Source organism: Triplophysa dalaica, chromosome 19, assembly GCF_015846415.1.
Source record: "Triplophysa dalaica isolate WHDGS20190420 chromosome 19, ASM1584641v1, whole genome shotgun sequence".
NCBI classification, from domain to species: domain Eukaryota; kingdom Metazoa; phylum Chordata; class Actinopteri; order Cypriniformes; family Nemacheilidae; genus Triplophysa; species Triplophysa dalaica.
Window position 1 is genome coordinate 1620577 of NC_079560.1, and position 20133 is coordinate 1640709.

At 38.2% G+C, this 20133-nt stretch overlaps 5 protein-coding genes across 7 annotated transcripts; 2 read left to right on the top strand and 3 right to left on the bottom strand.

Moving 5' to 3' along the window:
* The first annotated feature begins 187 nt into the window (after positions 1-187).
* Positions 188-3360, top strand: tor1 (torsin family 1). 2 transcript variants are annotated; one of them, XM_056731853.1, is made up of 5 exons: positions 188-481; positions 1581-1846; positions 2313-2488; positions 2704-2831; positions 3080-3360. In XM_056731853.1, exons 1-5 carry the CDS (start codon positions 283-285, stop codon positions 3322-3324), a joined length of 1014 nt encoding a protein of 337 aa, XP_056587831.1. In that variant the 5' UTR covers positions 188-282; the 3' UTR covers positions 3325-3360. The 2 variants fall into 2 exon arrangements, with proteins under 2 accessions (XP_056587831.1, XP_056587832.1); XM_056731854.1 differs by lacking the exon at positions 188-481 and adding an exon at positions 842-1117.
* Positions 3361-4368: 1008 nt separating this feature from the next.
* On the bottom strand, positions 4369-6872 carry nsa2 (NSA2 ribosome biogenesis homolog (S. cerevisiae)). Its single transcript, XM_056731856.1, has 6 exons — positions 6735-6872; positions 5822-6009; positions 5496-5646; positions 5056-5235; positions 4734-4926; positions 4369-4660 (listed from the first exon to the last, which is right to left on the bottom strand). The coding sequence occupies exons 1-6, from the start codon at positions 6735-6737 to the stop codon at positions 4593-4595; spliced, it is 783 nt and encodes a 260-aa protein (XP_056587834.1). The 5' UTR covers positions 6738-6872; the 3' UTR covers positions 4369-4592.
* Positions 6873-7109: 237 nt separating this feature from the next.
* On the top strand, positions 7110-9938 carry spout1 (SPOUT domain containing methyltransferase 1). The gene is made up of 12 exons (XM_056731976.1): positions 7110-7183; positions 7365-7404; positions 7563-7676; positions 7834-7993; positions 8221-8310; positions 8394-8443; positions 8536-8666; positions 8746-8818; positions 8943-9041; positions 9122-9224; positions 9330-9477; positions 9696-9938. Exons 1-12 carry the CDS (start codon positions 7127-7129, stop codon positions 9768-9770), a joined length of 1140 nt encoding a protein of 379 aa, XP_056587954.1. The 5' UTR covers positions 7110-7126; the 3' UTR covers positions 9771-9938.
* Positions 9939-11639: 1701 nt separating this feature from the next.
* On the bottom strand, positions 11640-15935 carry st6galnac6 (ST6 (alpha-N-acetyl-neuraminyl-2,3-beta-galactosyl-1,3)-N-acetylgalactosaminide alpha-2,6-sialyltransferase 6). The gene is made up of 6 exons (XM_056731977.1): positions 15848-15935; positions 14098-14151; positions 13208-13408; positions 12718-13127; positions 12506-12613; positions 11640-12385 (listed from the first exon to the last, which is right to left on the bottom strand). The coding sequence occupies exons 2-6, from the start codon at positions 14119-14121 to the stop codon at positions 12199-12201; spliced, it is 930 nt and encodes a 309-aa protein (XP_056587955.1). The 5' UTR covers positions 14122-14151; positions 15848-15935; the 3' UTR covers positions 11640-12198.
* Positions 15936-16332: 397 nt separating this feature from the next.
* On the bottom strand, positions 16333-19831 carry st6galnac4 (ST6 (alpha-N-acetyl-neuraminyl-2,3-beta-galactosyl-1,3)-N-acetylgalactosaminide alpha-2,6-sialyltransferase 4). Of its 2 annotated transcripts, none has more exons than XM_056730154.1 (5): positions 19776-19831; positions 19390-19461; positions 18093-18502; positions 17886-17993; positions 16333-17734 (listed from the first exon to the last, which is right to left on the bottom strand). In XM_056730154.1, exons 2-5 carry the CDS (start codon positions 19399-19401, stop codon positions 17548-17550), a joined length of 717 nt encoding a protein of 238 aa, XP_056586132.1. In that variant the 5' UTR covers positions 19402-19461; positions 19776-19831; the 3' UTR covers positions 16333-17547. The 2 variants fall into 2 exon arrangements, with proteins under 2 accessions (XP_056586132.1, XP_056586131.1); XM_056730153.1 differs by adding an exon at positions 18625-18765 and having other exon boundaries at positions 19390-19822.
* Positions 19832-20133: the final 302 nt, after the last annotated feature.

Below are 20133 nucleotides of genomic sequence, written 5' to 3' on the forward strand. Positions count from 1 at the left end.
TGATTATAGTAAAACAAATACTAATTTACCATAAAATAATGAAAGCATATAAATAAAATGTTTTAACATGCTTGCTATGCACCAAACACCACGTATATGTTTAACCACGTACGTGTAAAATCTGCACCACAGAGTCGTATTATGATTTCATTTGATTAGTTATAAAAGATCTTCGTGACGTCAGAACGTGTTACCGTTTGATTCGGTTTGCGGAAGTGGCTTCATTATCACACCGAGCAGGATTTAAACAATACACAATTCCATCGGTTTTCAGGCTGCACGATGCGGTTGAGATGTTGGCTGTTGTTTGCTGTGTGTGTTTCGGGGTGTTTGTCTGTAACGACGGGAATCGAGCCCATCAGCACCAGCATTGCTGTCGGGATGGCTGCTGCTATCACCGGTTTTCTGGCCAGCTATCAAAACGCGTTTTATTACTTTCACGAATGCTGCAGACCGGAGTGGATCTCGTACAACAAAACAGGTTTGTGCGGAGTCTTTATTTGTACCCCTTGGGTAACGTTACACAACTCTTGTTGTGTTTTATTTTGTGGTGTCTGGGCCTGTGACATGGTAACCGAACGTTATTAAATTCTAAATAGTTCACATCAATGGGTTTGCTACAGTAACGTTTTGTGGTTTGAGGTTATACAAATTGTAACAGATTCGATTACTAGAGTTACTAAATATTTTCCTAAGGACAGTTATTGGGTTTTTCATATGCCGGTTAAACGATATTTAAATATAGGCTGTGATAAAATAATATAACAAAATGCTGTGCAACAGTGTATGATGAACTTGGCGCACCGCGCATGCGCCTTTGTGCGCGTCGCAGCCAGTTGACGTCACGTAATCAGGAAGTGGCGGTTGTGAATTGGAGTCTCGACGTTTTGCGATTGAAAAGGTTTCGATGACTTAGTTATTAAAATGAAGGAAAGTCGTTCTCGTACATACATCACCCTGCTGCAGTGTATCCTGATTTCAGGGACGGTCGTGAGGGCGATAGAGCCCGTGTCCACATCACTGCTGGTGGGCGCAGGGGCTGCAGCATTGGGCAAAACGATCTATCGGTATTTATTTGAATCGTGCGACGATAAATGGGTTCACTTTAATGCAACAGGTAATGTGGGTTTGATCAGACCTTGGAGAACAATTTGTTGTGGTCAGGGTTTGGTTTATAGGAACATGCTTTTGTGTGCAATTTCTTGTGAACACATTGCTGTGAATGCGCAAAATCACACTCAGAATTGTGCTTTTATCATAATAGGTTTATTGTTTCATTTTTTTATGTAAGGAATAATAACATTAAATATTGATCTGTTATCTAGACCAGTCTCTGAAGTTGGTTGTGGTATTATTACTACTGTATTTGATTGAAGTTTTTTAAATAATGAGACTTGTTTGTGAGCCATGTTTGTTAATTTTAGTATTTCTTTGTTCATTGTTATAAAAAAGGTATCTTGTCAAAATGCATAATCTCATTTCCTAAAGCATTTGAATCGTCACCAATGTGTCATTTCTGTGTTGGCACGTTCTGAAGATGGGACAGATTTTAATCTGTCGGTCTGTTCTCTTGTCCACAGGGCTGAAGCATGACCTCAACACAAAGTTGTTCGGGCAGCACGTCGCCTCTCAGGTCATCATGAAAGCCGTCACAGGCTTCATGAGCAATGAGAACCCGAAGAAGCCGCTGGTTCTGTCCCTCCATGGCTGGACCGGTACTGGGAAGAACTTTGTGAGCCAGCTCATAGCCGAAAATATTTACCAAAAAGGAATGTCCAGCAGTTTCTTTCATCTGTTTACCGCCACAGCACATTTTCCTCATGAGAAACACATAGAAACATACAAGGTAACGTCTTCACAAACACAGGAATTTTACTCTTTGTTTTGTTAAATAAATAAAGGGTGAAGGTTATGATTGAAATATAACACATTAAGGCCCGCTTTCACAGACAAGGCTTTAGGCTAGTCCCAGACTAAAATGAATGTGTGACCTGTCTTAACTGAATAAAACTTGCCCAGAAATATCTTAAAATATATCCGTGCAATTGTTTTGTCCTGAGATGCTCACCAGTAATGTATTCTTCTAAGGCATTTTATAAAAGCGAAATAAATATCTTATTTCAACTCAGGCATAGTCCTGGTTTAAGATTAGTCGTGTCTGTGAAACCGGGCCTAAATGTAATGCATTAAACTTGGAATGTTTAATTTAATAAATAATTTAGTTAAAATTTCATATCAAATTGTCATCAAAACATATAGTTACACCTGAGTGTCAAATCATATCTCTGTTGTGTATATGGTTGTGTGCACAGACGCAGTTGCAGGAGTGGATAAGGGGAAATGTGTCAATCTGCGCACGCTCAATGTTTATCTTTGATGAAATGGACAAAATGCATCCTGGCCTGATTGACAGTATTAAACCGTATCTGGATTTCTATGATAACCTGAATGGAGTGTCGTACAGAAAGGCTATCTTCATCTTCCTCAGGTTAGTGTCATTCTCATGATAGTAGTTATGAGTCACCGCCCCAGGAAACGCATGCAAATAAAAAGTTATTAAACAAAAAAGAAAATATAACTGTTTCAGTAAACACAAACGTGTGTGTCTTATGTGTGCAGTGTGCACAACTTTATCCTGCTTAATGGCTGCAATGCAAGATATTCGATTTTGTCTTGCTACTGAGCTGTACCGTGTTTCTGTAGCAATGCCGGGGGAGAAAACATCGTTCAGATCGCTCTGAAATTCTGGAAGGACGGAAGAGAACGTGAGGAGATCAAGTTAAAGGATCTTGAGACAGCTCTGTCACTGTCAGTCTTCAACAACAAAAACAGTACGTCACCCGTCTCCTCCTTGATATCCAAACAATGTTATATTCAGTGTGATTCTACTGTATGAAAGCATCATTTGCGCATTTACCAATCGTTCTTGTCCATAATGCTGATTAAGCAATTCTGTGTGTGTTGCACACCTCATGGAATTTGCTTGATAAAATATGATTTCATAAAAATGTGTGTTTCTCATTATTTTGGCAGTAACCACTTTATAACTACAGAATGTTTGTTCTCTCTATTTCTGTAGGTGGTTTCTGGCACACGAGTTTGATCGATAAGAACTTGGTTGATTTCTTCGTGCCGTTCCTCCCGTTGGAATACATGCACATCGTCCAGTGCGGTTTGGCCGAGATGAAAGTGAAGGGTCACGCCCCTGATAAAGAAGTTGTTGAAGAAATGGCACACGAACTCAACTACTTCCCCACAGAAGAACGTGTGTTCTCCATGCAGGGCTGCAAAGTCATCTCCAGCAGATTGGACTTCTATATTTAAAAGAACGAGAGAGTGAAAACAAAGCATTCAAAACCACATGATTATCCGCTGTGTGATTTCTTGTGTGGAACTGCCACGCTCTCTAAAGACTGATGATGAAAACAGAGGGACATTTTTTACTCAATCCAAGTGTTCTCTTAAGGAACAGTTTTATTAATTCCTGATCTTGAAGGTTATATCCTTGTTTTTGAGGATGTATTTGGTTGAAATGATGGCCAGACAGAGGAAGCTTTTTTAAATGACTTTGCACATTGTGGATCTCACAAACACACTGGCTGTCAAGATTTTATAATTATGAACATTAATTTGCCTTTGTGTTGAAATGTCAGTTATACTGATCGATTTCTTTTTTTAAAGAAAAAAAAGATTTTCATGATATGTTCTTAGTTTAACTTGTTTTTTTAATGTGGAGTCACAAATCAAAGTGCCTGTTTAACATACATCAACACTACAAGCACACTCGAGCGCTGATAAACCTGTCACAGTCTTCATTTACAATCTTGTTTATTGATCACTACGTTTGGGTATAAGGTGTATGAAAGATTTCTTATTTTTGAGATCCACAAAGATAAAATGGCAACATACTTGAAGGATGTACATACTTCAGTGTACAGATTGATTTTGATAAATCTTTGACTCAAACAGACTTTGTTTTATTAGTCTAATTGAGCTCATATTTTAGACAGGCGTGTCTTTGCTCCTCTTTAGCGATTAAACTCACTTTAACATGTTATGCGGATAGATCTGGAGATACAGACCTGTTTGACACATTTTACACTCACAAACTCGGTTAAAAGGTGTTTTTTCAGGGAATGATTAACATTTAAAAAATCTGTAAAAGATTACTTCTAAAAAATACCTTTCACACACTATTGTCATGTCTCGGTTTTCTTGAAATGAATTATAATGCTAATACCATGGTTTACGAAACAAAGTAATAGTGTTATTAAATCACAAGGGTATCACTACCACGGCACTGCCACAGTACTTCTGTGGATCAAATTTCTCTTAAAACCTAAATTAGTAAAATAAACTGAAGCCAAATAGGGAAAACTCATTGATAATTTTTATTTGAAAGTAAACAGCACTTTTTTTGCGATCCACATGTTCTTGCAAGCGTTGTGTCCAGATGCAAAGCAGAAATTTCAGGATCTCCAAATCATATCCCTTGACAGGATTTTATGTTTTTAAGATGACAGTTTTCCAGAGAATTGATGATCCCAGTTGTACTCTGAGGCACAGTTCGATTTTAAACATCTCTGCTTTCCTTATACCAACAACACGGCGTTGATGCAACCATCATTTTCCGGGTTATTCGTCACCTGGGCATATTTACCTAAAATAGATGATTTTGGATTAGAAAAGCATTCAGAAATGATAAATTATAAATGTGCCAATCAAACGCTCACCCCAAATGACTTTCCCGCCCTGTGTGACCAATCCGAGCTCGCTGACGTTGACCTCGATGACTGTTCCCTTGGTGATGACCCCCAATGTGGTGTAGAGTGAGGAGGAAGGGTTCTTCTTCACACCCAGGATGGGCAAACAGAACGTCGCCTTTAGCTCAGGATGAGTGACATGGGCTTTCTTAAATCTCAGACCCTGGACACAAGTTCAATTACAACTCGTTTAATATTTATACAAAATAAAATTGTTTCTGCTTATTATGTGAAGCACATTGAAGATAATATAGAGATACTTAATTCATATAATTGTAAACCAAAATCTTACCATAGGTCTGATGAAACGTTCATATTTGGGGGGTTTGCGTGTGAAACTGTCTCCAACAAAACAGACTTTGGTCACCATTCTCTTCCAGGCTTTCTTTTGTCTCTTTCCTGTGCGGATGACTTTCAGGACTTCTGTCTCACCCTGAGCTCGGACCTTGGGGAGAGGAACCTCCCACTTCCCCTAAAGAAAAAAAAAAAAAAAAAACTTGTATGAAGTGTGGGAAGTTAACCGACAGACAATTTAATAGCAACTGATTTTATTCAATGTAGTTTCAAACAGATCAGGACATTTATCAAAAAAATATGTTTATTAAGGAGAAATTGAATGAATGGTGAAATCTGTTAATTTGCTACTTTTAAAAATGAAATTATTAAACAATAAAATGGTTAGAAGTTATAAAATAGAATAATTTGACATCTTTCATGGGTTTTCAAACTTACAGCCTTCTCTTTCCTCTTCTGTTTAATCATGTTTGAGAGAACTTTGGCGCGCGATTGGCCCTCTCTGTCCAGCAGGTAAGCTGGCACTGCTCCCTCTGGTGTTTTCTCATCATCTTTCTGTTTGCTCTTCCTCTGTTCATGCATCTTAATCCTGTAACAAGACAATAAACAAAAACGTTTTACACAACCAATTTTTTTAAATTTATGAGTTTTCGCATTTTATCCAAATGTAAGATCATATGTCAGGATGGAAGGCTGAGTTGCTAAGGATAACTTCCATGGCAAATTTAACAAATGTCTGTTTCTATAGCAACCGGTTCACTCACGTCTTCTTCATCTGGATCTTCTCGGCATGCCTCTGTTTGTGGTAAAGTTTGGCTTTAAGGCCGATCATCTTTCTGGCTTTATGTGATCGCTCGTGCGCCTCACGGCTTTCCTTCTTTCTCTTCCTCTCGTGATGGTCCAGCCGGTATCCATGACGCTTGCGGTGTAACTCCATGTGCTCGTTCTGCGGCTGTGGACAGAGATGTGATACTTAAGAAAGGGGCGAACTGAATATCATACAAGCAATGACAAAGTATCATGATCATCATATGATAAAATGTACCGTCATCCAGTCATTACCGTCAAATAAACCATGGCCATCACTATGCTCATGGAATGGTACATTATTCGGTTTATTCGACAGCTACTTATCAAATTAGTACATAAACGGAAGTTAAAATCACATCATTTGTCAAAATAAAAATGAATTGCCCAATATATAAAAAAGAAAAATTGACAATACAACAGCTCTTGTTTGGTCAAACATGGTAATCTATTCATCATGACAATATCAGATGACATCACACTTAGTCAACTCTTTTCATCATAACAAATAAACTCCAACCTGTAGTCTTTAGCAATGCCATGATTACCAGAAACATAAACTTTCTCCCAATAAAATATTCACATAAACTATAATATGTAAGATTATTCAGTCAAAACAGAAGTTGCAGCAGTTGGTGTTACTTACTATATTAAAACTGTTGATTGTAACAATAAACATACTAAAATAAACTCTAAACTACACAATTAAAAGATTTATACACAAACAAATTCTCACTCTCACAACACTTCATCATTGTAACTGTCAAACAAAACCTTATATTCTTCTGTTATACACGCATGCGCGCACAAACAGCCACATGTCAGACATTAAACATTTTTACACGACACTGACAGTATTTCTCTTCTTACCATGATGAAATTTGATGTGTTGACTTATTCACAGAACTTCTGGGTGTTATTGAGTGCGCTTTAATCGAGTATTTCGGATATTTTGGTGTTTTAATTTCAGGCTCGAGCTCGCGATGTTGTTTCCTCAGAGCCTGCGCTTAAAAGGAAGCGCAACTGTATAATCCGTCCGGCTGAAACTGACATTTACCGCTGAAAAACCTTAAATATGAATGTTTTTAATAGAAAATGCATTTTTTTATATATGTAAAATATATGTTACACATACGTTTATTTATCTATATATTTACGCAAGTTATTTTAAAATGAAAGTAATTAAGGTTTGTAAAGGAACCATACAATGTGGGTGTTTGTTCTCACGACGAACATTGTAGGTGAAACACAGATTAGACAGCATGGCAGATGAGCCTCCTGTAAAGAAAGATAAACTAAATACACCCTCAAATAAAGAGGTTTGAACTTATTTCTTACTTAAGTCTTATGTAAACTTGTTTAAAACAATAAATTGAAACGCTATTTGTGTATTATTTTGTCCAGATGTGTCACGCTTTATTTGAAGATGTTGTTGTCACATTGAATTTCTTCCTATATCATTTTTAAATATAAAATGCTTATGATTTGTTTCTCTTTCAGGGCGTGGAGAAAGTGGACTGGAAACAATGGAAAGCACAAAGTGATTGACAATCTCATTCAATTGTTTATTTTACTTTAGAGATTTGTAGAGATGGATATTGGATATAATGGGAATATGAGAATCGAATAATTAGTGTCACTGCTATTTTAATATCCATTTGATGGTTTCATGGCTCCTTCCTGTGTTTTTGTGCTCAGAGAAAGAGGAGAAGAGGTTACGCAAAGAGAGCAGTTTAATCCGAAAGCTGGAGAAACAGAAGCTGAAGAAAGAACATGAGCAGGAGGTTCAGCAGGAAGAAAAGGAAAGTACAGGTAAGACAACAACACTCGGTCTGTTTATGATGTTAATGAATCGTTACGACCATATGCCCTCACACACGAACAATCTTTAACCTTTAACAGATTAATTTTCTTATTTAATGTCTCCAATGTTTGTCTCACATTTATTCTTATGTCTTTTTTCTGGCAGGTCGTGCATATTCATTGAGCGTGGCTCTGCCTGGATCAGTGATGGACAACGCTCAGTCTCCAGAGCTGCGTACATACCTGGCTGGTCAGATCGCTCGGGCGTGTGCCGTGTTCTGTGTGGATGAGGTGGTCATATTTGATGATCAGGGAGACAACACAAGGCGAGGGACTTATTATTTGATAATGGTGGTGTTTTAGGAGGTCAGGAGTTGAACCTGAAGCTCCACTAGTGGAACCAAACAGGATTACTGTTTTCAACCATGCTTTTGCAAATCATTGATCTACAAAACAGAAAGTAGAGTTCAATGTTTTCATGACATTGTTTCATCAAACAGGCTCACGTGGTATTATGATTATGGTCATGCTGAGTCTCACCTTAATATTTCAGGAACATTGAGGGCGAGTTCAGAGGTGTTGGTAAGAAAGGCCAAGCCTGCGTTCAGCTGGCACGGATCCTGCAATTCCTGGAGTGTCCGCAGTAAGTGCGACATAAAAATGTAATGTGCATGATTTCCCGTACGGCAGTATGCACTTGAGAATCACATTTGCATTTGTGTGAAGGTACCTGCGGAAATCCTTTTTCCCAAAACATCACGACCTGCAGTTAGCCGGTAAGCATCAGAGCAGAACTGATTCTTACGACCTCTGTAAATATGATTCCAATTCCCGTCTCGTTCAATGTGTGTATCTGTGTGTATTTAAGGTATTTTGAATCCACTGGACAGCCCCCATCACATGCGCATCGATGAGGAGGTGGAGTTTCGAGAGGGGGTGGTGCTGGATCGGCCATGCAGATCAGGAAAAGGGTCTTTTGTAAACTGTGGCATGAGGAAGGTTTGTGTTGAAGACACAGAATAGAAGACACGGAAAGAAAGAAAAACAGGAAATGACCGTTTGTTTACACTGTTTACAGGAAGTTCAGATCGATAAACAGCTTCAGGCGGGACTTAGAGTAACTGTACAACTCAACAAAAATGACAACAAAGGTATTCACACAAACAAGTGTTCTATATTAATATCTGATACTGTTGTTTTGACCTTATTTTCATCGGGAGCACAGCCGTGGATGTTGTTGTTATGTGAACAAACATTTCTGTGTGTGTGTTTCAGATGGTAAAGTTTATAACGGTAGGGTTGTAGCTCCTCACGTCCCGAGAACAGAAGGAGGGCTGTACTGGGGCTACAACGTGCGGCTTGCTTCTTGTCTCAGTGAGTTCTTCTCATTTATTCATCTTCCCCGTCCTCCTTTTATGAAACTGTGCACATCATCACGTGATGTGTTTCTGCAGGTGCAGTGTTCACAGAGTGCCCGTATAAAGAGGGTTACGATCTGACCATTGGCACGTCTGAGAGAGGAACCAATACGGATCAGGTCACTCTATCTCCATTCAAGTGAGTTCTGAGTGGGGTTGAAAATCCACAGCTTGTGTTTTTAAATGTGATCAATGTATTAAGTTTAATAAATCCTCTCTCTGTATCTGTCTCGCTGTCTGTCAGACACATGTTGGTGGTGTTCGGTGGACTTCAGGGTTTAGAGGCGAGTCTTGATGCTGATGAAAATCTCAATGTCACCGACCCCAGTGTGCTTTTTGACCTGTATCTCAACTCCTGTCCCGGGCAGGGCAGTCGCACCATTCGAACGGAGGTGAGAGAGAAATAAACTATTCACATAATGGCTACATATATTTTCTTTAGCCTCTGAGAAGATCTAAGGATAGCCTTTGTTGCAGTGTGAACTTCACAATTGTTGCAACAGCTTTTACAACAACTTGCAAATGGTTTTGTTTAGTGTGAATAGACTTTAGGAAAATCGTTTCCCAGTGAAAGTGTTCACTTGATGTTTTTCTTTTCTTATTAAAACAGGAGGCTTTATTAATCTCACTATCAGAACTCCGGCAGAAAATCGCTGCTGTATTTTCTGACGCGTCTACAGGATGAGCACGAAAACTACTGCCACCTGCAATAGAAGTTCATTTTCAACGGGGTCCAATCAGAAAAGAACTGAACAGATGTCTGGGACACAGCCATGAAAGATCTTTTCGACAAGCAGCCCTTTGCGTTCTTTTTACATGTACATTTTTGTAAAACTATCTTTCTGAACTACGATGAGTATTTGTGTGTATTGTGTTTAGGACAGTAAACAAATACATGATGATGAAAGTCCAGAGTCTGTTTTCAAATGTATATTTTCTTTTAAGACAGGCATATAAAGAACATTCATGACACGAGCACAGCCAAACAGTTTATACTGTCATATCAATGCAGTCAAGAGTAATAATGCATTCCCCAATACTGCTCAGACCTGAACACTGTCAAATCTTACAAATAACTCTGATCATATCAACACCCAGCATTATGCTTGATTTTAAATGGCTAAATGAACAAATATAACAGGGATTGTTCACACTGCCCACAAATATGCGGTCATGCACACGGTGATCTGTCGTGATGGTTAAATAAAGCAGTCCGAATGCCTGCTACCATCCATAAAAAAAAGACGGACGAGATTTTTGTCCGATTGATGGGGCCATCATTAATGCACACTCGTGTCATTCTAAACCTGTTCCTTCTTCTGCAGACCACAAAGTCGTTCTTTTATAGAATGTTGATCATTAAAAAACATTGAAACCCAATGACTAAACCACTGAAACATTTAAAAATATATATTTTGTGTTCCACTGAAGAAAGAGTCACATACGGGTTTCAATCATATGAAGGTAAATAAATCCTTTAAAATGGCTCGACTTGAGCACATTGCACACGTCCTTGAATTCAGTGTAAAGTAAACTGACCCGTGTGCTGTGAGTGATCTGAGCACCAGACGGGTGATGTACAGGTCAAAGGCAAAACACATCCAAAGCAGCACAGACCTCAACCCAATTCTCAGATTAAAGCACAGTGCCAGACACAGCATTGTCCAATGAGAGCAGGGCATCTCATTTGTTAACAGAAGCGAGTTTATAGTATGATATTTAAAAGTGTGTGTTTGTGTACTAACAGCTATGGCCAAAGGAGTTTATCAATAACATTAAAACAGCATGTTATAAAGATCATCATTATAAATCTAGAGGCCTCTACACGTTCAAACATGTTTAACACAGCATGTCTGTTACTTTTTGGTGTCATCAAAAGAAAATAGAAGAAATGAAGAAATTAAATATCTTTGTTTTAAAGGTTCACAAAAAATGAGATAATTCTTTATTTACTCATCATCATATAATTTCAAACCTGTTTGACTTTCTTATTTCTACAGAACACAAAAGAAGATATTTTGAAGAATGTTGGTAACCAAACAACATTGAACCCCACAGACTTGTATTGTATGATCCCAAACCCACTGACGCATTTCTACAAATATCTTCTTTTGTGTTTCACAGTAGAAAGAGTCACATTCAGATTTAAAACCACACGAGGATGAATAAATGATGACAGAAATATTATTTCTAGGTGTACTTTACCTTTAAAGGTGAATTATGAGCTGATTGTGTTCTTGCCAGTGTCGGTCAGAATAAACCAGGAGATTGTTTACTGTGTTTACTGCTGAATGAAGGCTGTGATCATTGAGTTTGTGGACTTTTTGACGTTCTAGATATTAGTGGAGATTATATCTGTTTTTAATATGAGTCTGAAGGATATCATAAAGTTAAGAGCAAACGGATACCGGAATGTTGACAAAGATTTCAGAAAATGTGTTGTTAATGTGAAAATATCATTTAAATAACTCCGGTTTAGTTGGATTAAAAACGTGTTGTAAGTTTCTTGTGATCTGTTTTCATTTAGGGCACCATATAAACATGTAAAAATACATTTTAAATAACAATTTACATCATTTTTATTTACAAAATAAAACATTTATATTTTAAATTGAATATTGACATTTCCTATTCGTGTTTTCTGAACGCCTGGTCTCTTTAAATGACATTCGGATTGAAGCAGAATGTTAACTAATTACCTTTTGGCAATGAGACAAAGTTCTGAAGTCTTTCTTGTCCTAAAAGGCCTCTGTTCGCTGTAAAATGATGGATTATAAGCGAGGGTCGAGGAAGGGAAGTAGAACTGTACAGCAGTAATACGTCGATGTTTTAGGAACATGCTTAAGACAAAACTGGATAAACGTTCCATCGGCTTCCACATCTGTTTTCCTGAGAATTCCAAAAGAAAACAGAGACTGGCCATCTGTGGATATGATCTCCATTTCGCTCAGTTTTTCATCCACAACGCGTTTTCGGGCAACACACATGTGAAATGGCGGGTCATCGAGTTCAGATGTGACCGTGCTGGAACCTCTGAGATGAATATGTGACAGATGATGATAAACTGGATCGTTCTGTCACATGTCTCCATCTGTGAAGTTGGTGTCGGTTGCTCACCATGTTGGGTAGGCGTAGGTGATGTTGTACAGCTTGGCCCAGCGTGCAAACACTTGTTTCTCAGTGATGAAGCGATGATGTGATCCACGCCGGCCTCTCTCGTTCTGCAGGTACGTCAAGCACTCGTCTGGACCTCTGGGTTTGTAATAGTGATAAGGCATCCGTTTGGGCTGTGGACGTCTCCTGTATGAAAAAAGGATTCAGAAAACATCTCTGTGTCTTTAGGATTGTAATTAAAAATGAAACGGATTTACTTCTCAATCCTGCTGCGGATGCTTTAGTGACCAGACAGTTCTCTCTTACCCGCAGTGGTTGGGCGGTACCATCCCATAAATCTTGATGTTGTCACACATTTCTATCGCAATCACCATAGTGAACCACCCTGTGCTTAACCAAGACTGAGACTTTTTTCTGTGGAAACAGAAAACCATTATTATAAATGAACGTGATGACTATTTACAGTATCTGTAAATGTTTTTTCATCCATAAAAGTGTTGCTCAAGTGGGGCCTGTACCTGTCTCGGCCGGTCTCTTTCTGAAAGAGTTTGTCAAACTTCTGCATTTTGTTAGGAGAGATGATGAAGAATGAAATGTTACTGTAGGTCATGCTGACTCTCTGGATCAGACGGTACAGAGTTCCCTTTGCTCCACGTCCGATCTTTGAAGCCGGACCCCAGAATATAACGGAGGCGTTCTCGGAGCTATTGAGGAACTCTGCAGGTTTCCGGACCACCCGGAACACGCTGGAATGAGCCACAACGCGCACGCTGGTTCGGTTCCCCACGTCCGATTCGTAACTGCTGGTGGGGGCGTCGTTCATTCGGATGACGCACTCGGTGCGGTCGATCTCCTCTCCTGCCCGAGTCCCCAAAACGTGACTGGAGCTGGTCACCAGAGCACACTGACGGCAGCGCAGATTCATGCTCTACAACACAACAGTATTATTTCACAATCTGGCATCATTAGATATCTGACAGACTTGTTCATGGACAATCCCTGAATCACCTTGTTGCCGTAAACAGGCACGTATCCGTCCTTTCCGGCCCATTTCTTGAGGTTAGTGTTGAGGACGGTGCGGTGGATGTCATGCGAGTCTCTGAAGGGGCTGTAGAGATCGGCGGTGCTGTTTGAGCTGTACAGGATGAGGAGGGTCATTATGAGGAAAGCCAGCCCATAGATCGCCATCCGCTTTCCCTGCTGCCATTGCTGGGGAACCAAAGACACAGAGAACATTGATGATGTCATTATGTAGTGACGTCTGTTTAATGACAAATGACAGCATGAATTTTGTCACATTTCGTCTCTCATCTGATTAATTTACAACTCTGTAATGGTTTTAGTAAACAGCTGCATTGAAGATATAACACAAAGGAAATGTTGTGTATTACCCATCCACCAGATAGTATCTCTCCAATACAACTCACTACATAACCAGTAGACTACTTTTATTTAAAGCGCCTTGAAAAGCTTATTTAAAGGCGCTAGATAAAAATAAAGTTATTATTATTATGATAAAATAGTTCCAATTATGTTCTTATAAAAATAGGTATAAGTTGATTTTATTTCATTTAATTAAACATGCTGAAGTATACTTCATGGAGTAGGTTCTAGTGCTAATATACTGTACTTGTGAGTGTTCTCTTCGATACCACTTGGGATTAAATTAGCCCACTTTTCAGTTTATAAAAGTGTACTTTTTAGTATGTTAAAGAAGTTTGACTACATAGTTAGCAAACTGGATCGATCAAACTAGACTGAAAGTATATTCTAATTTACTTTAAAAGAATAGCGTATTTATACAAATATTACATTTTATATTGAATGTGAATTTTAAAAGAAAAATGTGATAAAGGGTTAATACTGTTAAAATAATAAAATATCTTTCTCCCACTTACTTTATCTACAAACTGCGGTCTCATTCTTCTTCCTTCAGGTTTCAATACTCATGCCTAGAGAAAGAGAGAGAGAGAGAGAGAGAGACAGAGAGAGAGAGAGAGAGAGAGAGAGAGAGAGACAGAGAGAGAGAGAGAGAGAGAGAGAGAGAGACAGAGAGAGAGAGAGAGAGAGAGAGAGAGAGACAGAGAGAGAGAGAGAGAGAGAGAGAGAGAGGGAGAGAGGGAAGGAGAGAGGGAGATTGGATGATTGGTGAAACAAATCGAGTGACCAGCCTCCTAAAGCTCATGTTGATAATGAACATAACAACAATCTCTATTTAATACTATAAACCACTCCCTTGATAGAGGAAGAAAAACATGATGATGATAAGAAACAAAGGAAGTCTTTGCATGATAGAGCAAAGTCTATCTCATCTGCAACCTGCCCAGCTGGTTACCTGTCGTCTGTGGTGGTAAACACTTTTATCTCCATTACAAACCAGTCATATAGCTGTACATACATGTACTGGACAAGGACCGCGGCACCCGACTTGAAAGTGCGTTGTACATCTGAGAAACCAGAGCGTCTTCAGATGTTAAGGTACTTTTAATATTTTAACCCATTTTCTGTCTCTGTTTAAACAGTCATATGTTTGACCATTTAATAAGTAAGGGATAATGTACAGGCTGCCGGTTGTTATCGCAGAAATAAGCCCTGATTACTTTCGGTTTTGAGGAAAGAAACGATATTCAAATGTCACGAACAGGCAATTTGGTTTAATCATTTGTAAATATAATGTCATTACAATAACATTAATGTTATTAAAAGAGATATTTATATTTAATTTGTTAAAAAAACTGTCACAATGATTTGCTGCATCTGGGTTACCGTGTGTTATTAGTTTTGAAAGGTTGTTATCTGGGAATAATGTACCTGCAAATGTTGCGTGTGTAATCATATTATTTATTCTTGCTTAAATGTAAATTTTAGGTTATTTTGATTATTCTGGGATTTCAATCTCAACTGGATCAATTTCAATATGCGTTTACTGGCAAATTAAAACCAGGACCCAAATGAATGTGTTAATGGTTTGAAACATTTAATTTTGGTTTGAAACATATCTCATATCTAAAGAAAAACTAAAGTGCTCAATTATTGTCATGCTAAACCTTAACGGTCTTATAATAAGCGTCATGTAAAATTGTAATAACAAAAATAACTTTTACTTACTGTATGAAAATTATAATCTGTACTCTCTGTATTAAAATTATAATATTTAATGCATGCCAAATATAATGTTTACCTCTAATCAAAACATAAACTGTATTTAAAATATAATCTTCACTTTCATTATTCAAAAGATAATCTCTACCTCATTCATGCTAAATATAAATATATCATTTGTTTTCATTTTGAGGTGAACTGGGCGTTAATTCCACAACACTGTGAAAACAGGAAACTGTCTCCTATAGTCACACCTATAAGGCCTTTAAAGATTAAAAGAGCAGCATCTGTTTATGTTACACAAAATGTCAGATCATGTTTAAATCAAATACATTAATACATTTATGATCAAACACACGCAGGTTTAACACGCATGCACTCGTCATTAACGCATTATATGATGCTGAGGCTGCTGCGCAAACCGCATTAAAACAGGTTTGATCAGCTAAATAAAGCATTTGATCTCGACAATAACGCGACTGAAGATTCATCAAAGCAGTTCGGTTATAAAAACAACACAAATCGGCTGTTGGTCGTGATGCTTACCGATGCATCAGGTTTCATAGCGGCTGTCGTTTGATCCGCGCAGCATCATCATCATCATCTGTCGTTTCTGTCATCAGTTTCATAATTGTGTCCGTTTGTGCGCATGCGCTGGAGACGCGACGCAATCCTGCTTGACGTCCATACGCCGTTGACCAATCAGAACGTTTCTACGGTACGTCGCGTTCGTATACTGTATGGGAATTATAATCGAAATAATATTTATTTTATTTAATAATTTTTCATTGAATTAATAATAATTTATTTCATTTATACATAAATAAGGTAAAATAATAAATAATGTAACACTGAAATATTAATTATACGTTTAATTTAATACAATTAATGTATAAATGATAAGTTAACATAAAACTATATGTTGGGCTTTTTCTCTTATTGTTTACCATGACTTACCTACTTTGTTTTGTAGGAAACTTAGGAATGGAAACAAGAGTTTAAAACAAGATACAGAATGAAGACACATAATGTAATTCACACAGTGTTTAATATGTCAGTACGTTACAGAGAATGACAACAGATAAGCATCAAGCACCAGTAAACACAAATTAAATATAAAAACATAATTGTATCGGTGTACCACATTGACAGGTTTTCATTTAGAGACACTGACAATAATAAAGCACGGCAGCTTTTGATTTACTTGAAATGAACTTATGCAAGTAAAGATAGGAGGAAAAAATCCCATTTTGTATAAGGAAGCGTCAGTCTGAATTGTTCGTGGCATATTTAAATATTTATGTTCAGAGAGCTATCCACAACATTGTTTCAAAGCAGCTTTTAAAAGAATAACTTCTGAAAAATTCTCAAGGTGACAATAGCAAGGAAAACTTAAAAATAGTGTAACACACACAGACATGAACGCTCATACAATATTCAGTCACACTTCAAACTAACTTTATAAAACACTCACTTAAACAAAAAATTAAATAAAACAAAGAAAATTAAGAAAGTGCAACAAAATCAAAAGTATAAGAAAAGACATCTGATGTCTGAGGGCCGTTTCTTATACACGGATATCATTGTGCAACATCTGGGCACAGAGTCAAACTTTTGTGATTAGATGTGATAAATTACAGAGTTTGTTTTACTACAAACAGCATGTAAAATGCCAGCCATCACGTCAGAAGTCTCAGTATAGTAAAAGTCCAGCATGCAGTAAATGCATTGATGTGCACACATACCTGTCTGTATGTTTAACCGTAATGACAAAACAACCTCTTTCCAGTCAGAATCCTGTATGCTTTATGAGCGGAATCATTTAATGTAAATGTCCACTACTGTTCTAGCAACAGTATGACATATTTTTATACAAATTACAATGTTATTTTTTAAAACCATGCAAAGTTTGTACATTAAAACTAGTAAATTCAGTGGTTTTCTGTTAGAATTGATGTAAAACACAAAATGACAAAGAAGAGATAAAACATTATACTACAGTGAAATGCAAAAGGCTCATCATATAAAATATTATGCGAAAATAATTTAAAATTGTATCACACAAAACATAAAGGCAGAGCGGCATGAGTCAAAAGCCAAACTGCTGTCTGAAAGTAAATACGATTCCCCTAGAGCAGAGAAACGTCTGCTGTAGAGGAAAAAAGACAGTGATTGATCTACATGACTTAGTTAAACTTTAAAACAGAAAAAGGCAGAATGGCCTGTAACTTTTGTTCTTGACCGTGTTATGTGGACCAGGACGGATAAACAAACCGTAGATTCCCCTGGGATGCCCAGCGTTTGTAAATCCCTTTTTCTGTGACGAAGCGATGGCCGCCCCTTCTAGCGTGCTCATGAACACGGTACATGTCACACTCGTCCAGACGAGACGGCTCATAGTAGTGGTACGGAACCGAGGAGTGGTTGGCCTTACTATAAACAAGCCCAAGAAAATGTTATGTTATGAAATAACAAAAGTTTAAGACAGTTACAAAAAAGTGATCGAAAACATGATATGCTGTACATTTTTTTTTTCAATTTGTACACTTTTTAATGACCCCTCAATGATGTCTGTCAAGCTCACCTGCAGTAAGATCCATCAATCATCCCGTAAACCAGAGTACTGTCACACGCCTCCAGGGCTAAAATCATAGTAAAAAACCCTGTACTGAGGTATGCTCCTGATCTCATCCTGAGAGGGAGAGAGTATTGTAAATAACATGCTAATGATTTTTTTGTTGCCTAGACAAAACTTAAGAAAAATGTACGAAAAAGAGATAAGGTGTAATACCTGTTCTTCCCTGTTTCATTTTGAAACACAGAGTCACAGTACTCAATCTTTTCTCTGGTGACAGTGTAGATTTGCGTGCGCGGGTACTTCCTGGCCAGCTTCACTAGCGCGTTGAAGATCTTCCCTTTTCCATCTTGCTTCATGTTTTTCTCAGGACCCCACACTACGTATCGGGTGTCTGCCTCTTGCCCGAAGAAAAACCCCTGCTGTCGTACCAGATGTGGCACGCTGGTGTGAGAGACGACCCGCAGTGTGGTCTTATTCCCCACATCAGCCTCGAATCTGATGGTGGGCGCTGCGTTCATTCGAATCACACAATCATGTCCGTCAATCTCCTGACCTTTGCCACCACCCAACATTTGTCCTGAACTGGACACCACGGCGCAACGCCCGCAATGGAACTTCAGCAACTGAAAGAGGTTAAGTTTATATACGCCACATGAACAACCGCATTTGGTTTTATTTTTGGAACGTTTTGTAGCTGAGATCTTGTACAAAGCATCAAAGAGACAAAAACAGGAGCATAACATACATGTGACCTCGAGTAACCGGTTGAAGGAACCCTCACGTAACCATGGAGACCCCTTCTCAAGAAAAACCCAAACATGGCCATATGATTGTACCATAGCACCAGGCAGAGAGACAGAAGAAGGAGGCAGACCCACTGAAACTTCTGAACGATGACAGACAAGAGAGAGAGAGTATGTGAGAGAGAGAGAGAGAGAGAGAGAGAGAGAGAGAGAGAGAGAGAGAGAGAGAGAGAGAGAGAGAGAGAGAGAGAGAGAGAGAGAGAGAGAGAGAGAGAGAGAGAGAGAGAGAGAGAGAGAGAGAGAGAGAGAGAGAGAGAGAGAGAGAGAGAGAGAGAGAGAGAGAGAGAGAGAGAGAGAGAGAGAGAGAGAGAGAGAGAGAGAGAGAGAGAGAGAGAGAGAGAGAGAGAGAGAGAGAGAGAGAGAGAGAGAGAGAGAGAGAGAGAGAGAGAGAGAGAGAGAGAGAGAGAGAGAGAGAGAGAGAGAGAGAGAGAGAGAGAGAGAGAGAGAGAGAGAGAGAGAGAGAGAGAGAGAGAGAGAGAGAGAGAGAGAGAGAGAGAGAGAGAGAGAGAGAGAGAGAGAGAGAGAGAGAGAGAGAGAGAGAGAGAGAGAGAGAGAGAGAGAGAGAGAGAGAGAGAGAGAGAGAGAGAGAGAGAGAGAGAATATTTAAAGTTAAAGTAAAAAAAGATGAATCATGTGACGGATTTCCTTCCCAAACCACCAGTTATTCTGCTTCTGGTAAAGATCATATTTAATATAAAGTGTAATACCATGCCCCTCATGTCCTATTGAGACTGAAGTGCCAACCCATGAGTTCTACTGGGGAGGACAGCCGCATTTTCCTGGAATATAGAGTAATGAAAGCTCAATTCTGACTCAAGACATCATTCAATAACAGTATACAAATATGTAACAATTTAATGTAACTTTCAAAACTATTTTAGTTCAAATCTACTGTAAAAACAATAGACCCATACTTTAAACTGCTGTGACTACAGTAATGATGACATCTTAACAAAGTTATATTAAAACGGAACGATAACATTACAAACACATAATAAAATCCCTAAACGCCTTTCTGACATTATTTATGTTTTAGCTTTACAAAGACTGCACGTATATATTAAAATATTGAAAGAATGTAAACAAATATAACCATATAATTAGCTGCTCGATTAGCCTTCTCACATTTTCCTAGGTACGCAGGTGTTTACCTTCCTACATGGAACCGTGCCTGTAACTTTAGTTCCGGGCTTGCAAGTTCGCACTTTTTCTAATGACAGAATTTTTAATTATATATTAAATCATATTCGCTGTTGTCTTAAGTCTTTGTGGTTTAATGCATAATTGTTTTGGAAAATAAATCAGTATTGTTTAGCATATTTGTTTAGTTTTTAACAAAATGATTACTTCATGACTGAGAATGAAGATGAAACCAGTAGACCACACATATCAACATGTGTCATGGGAACCGCAATCAAATATAATATAAAATGCAAAGCTATATATATGTA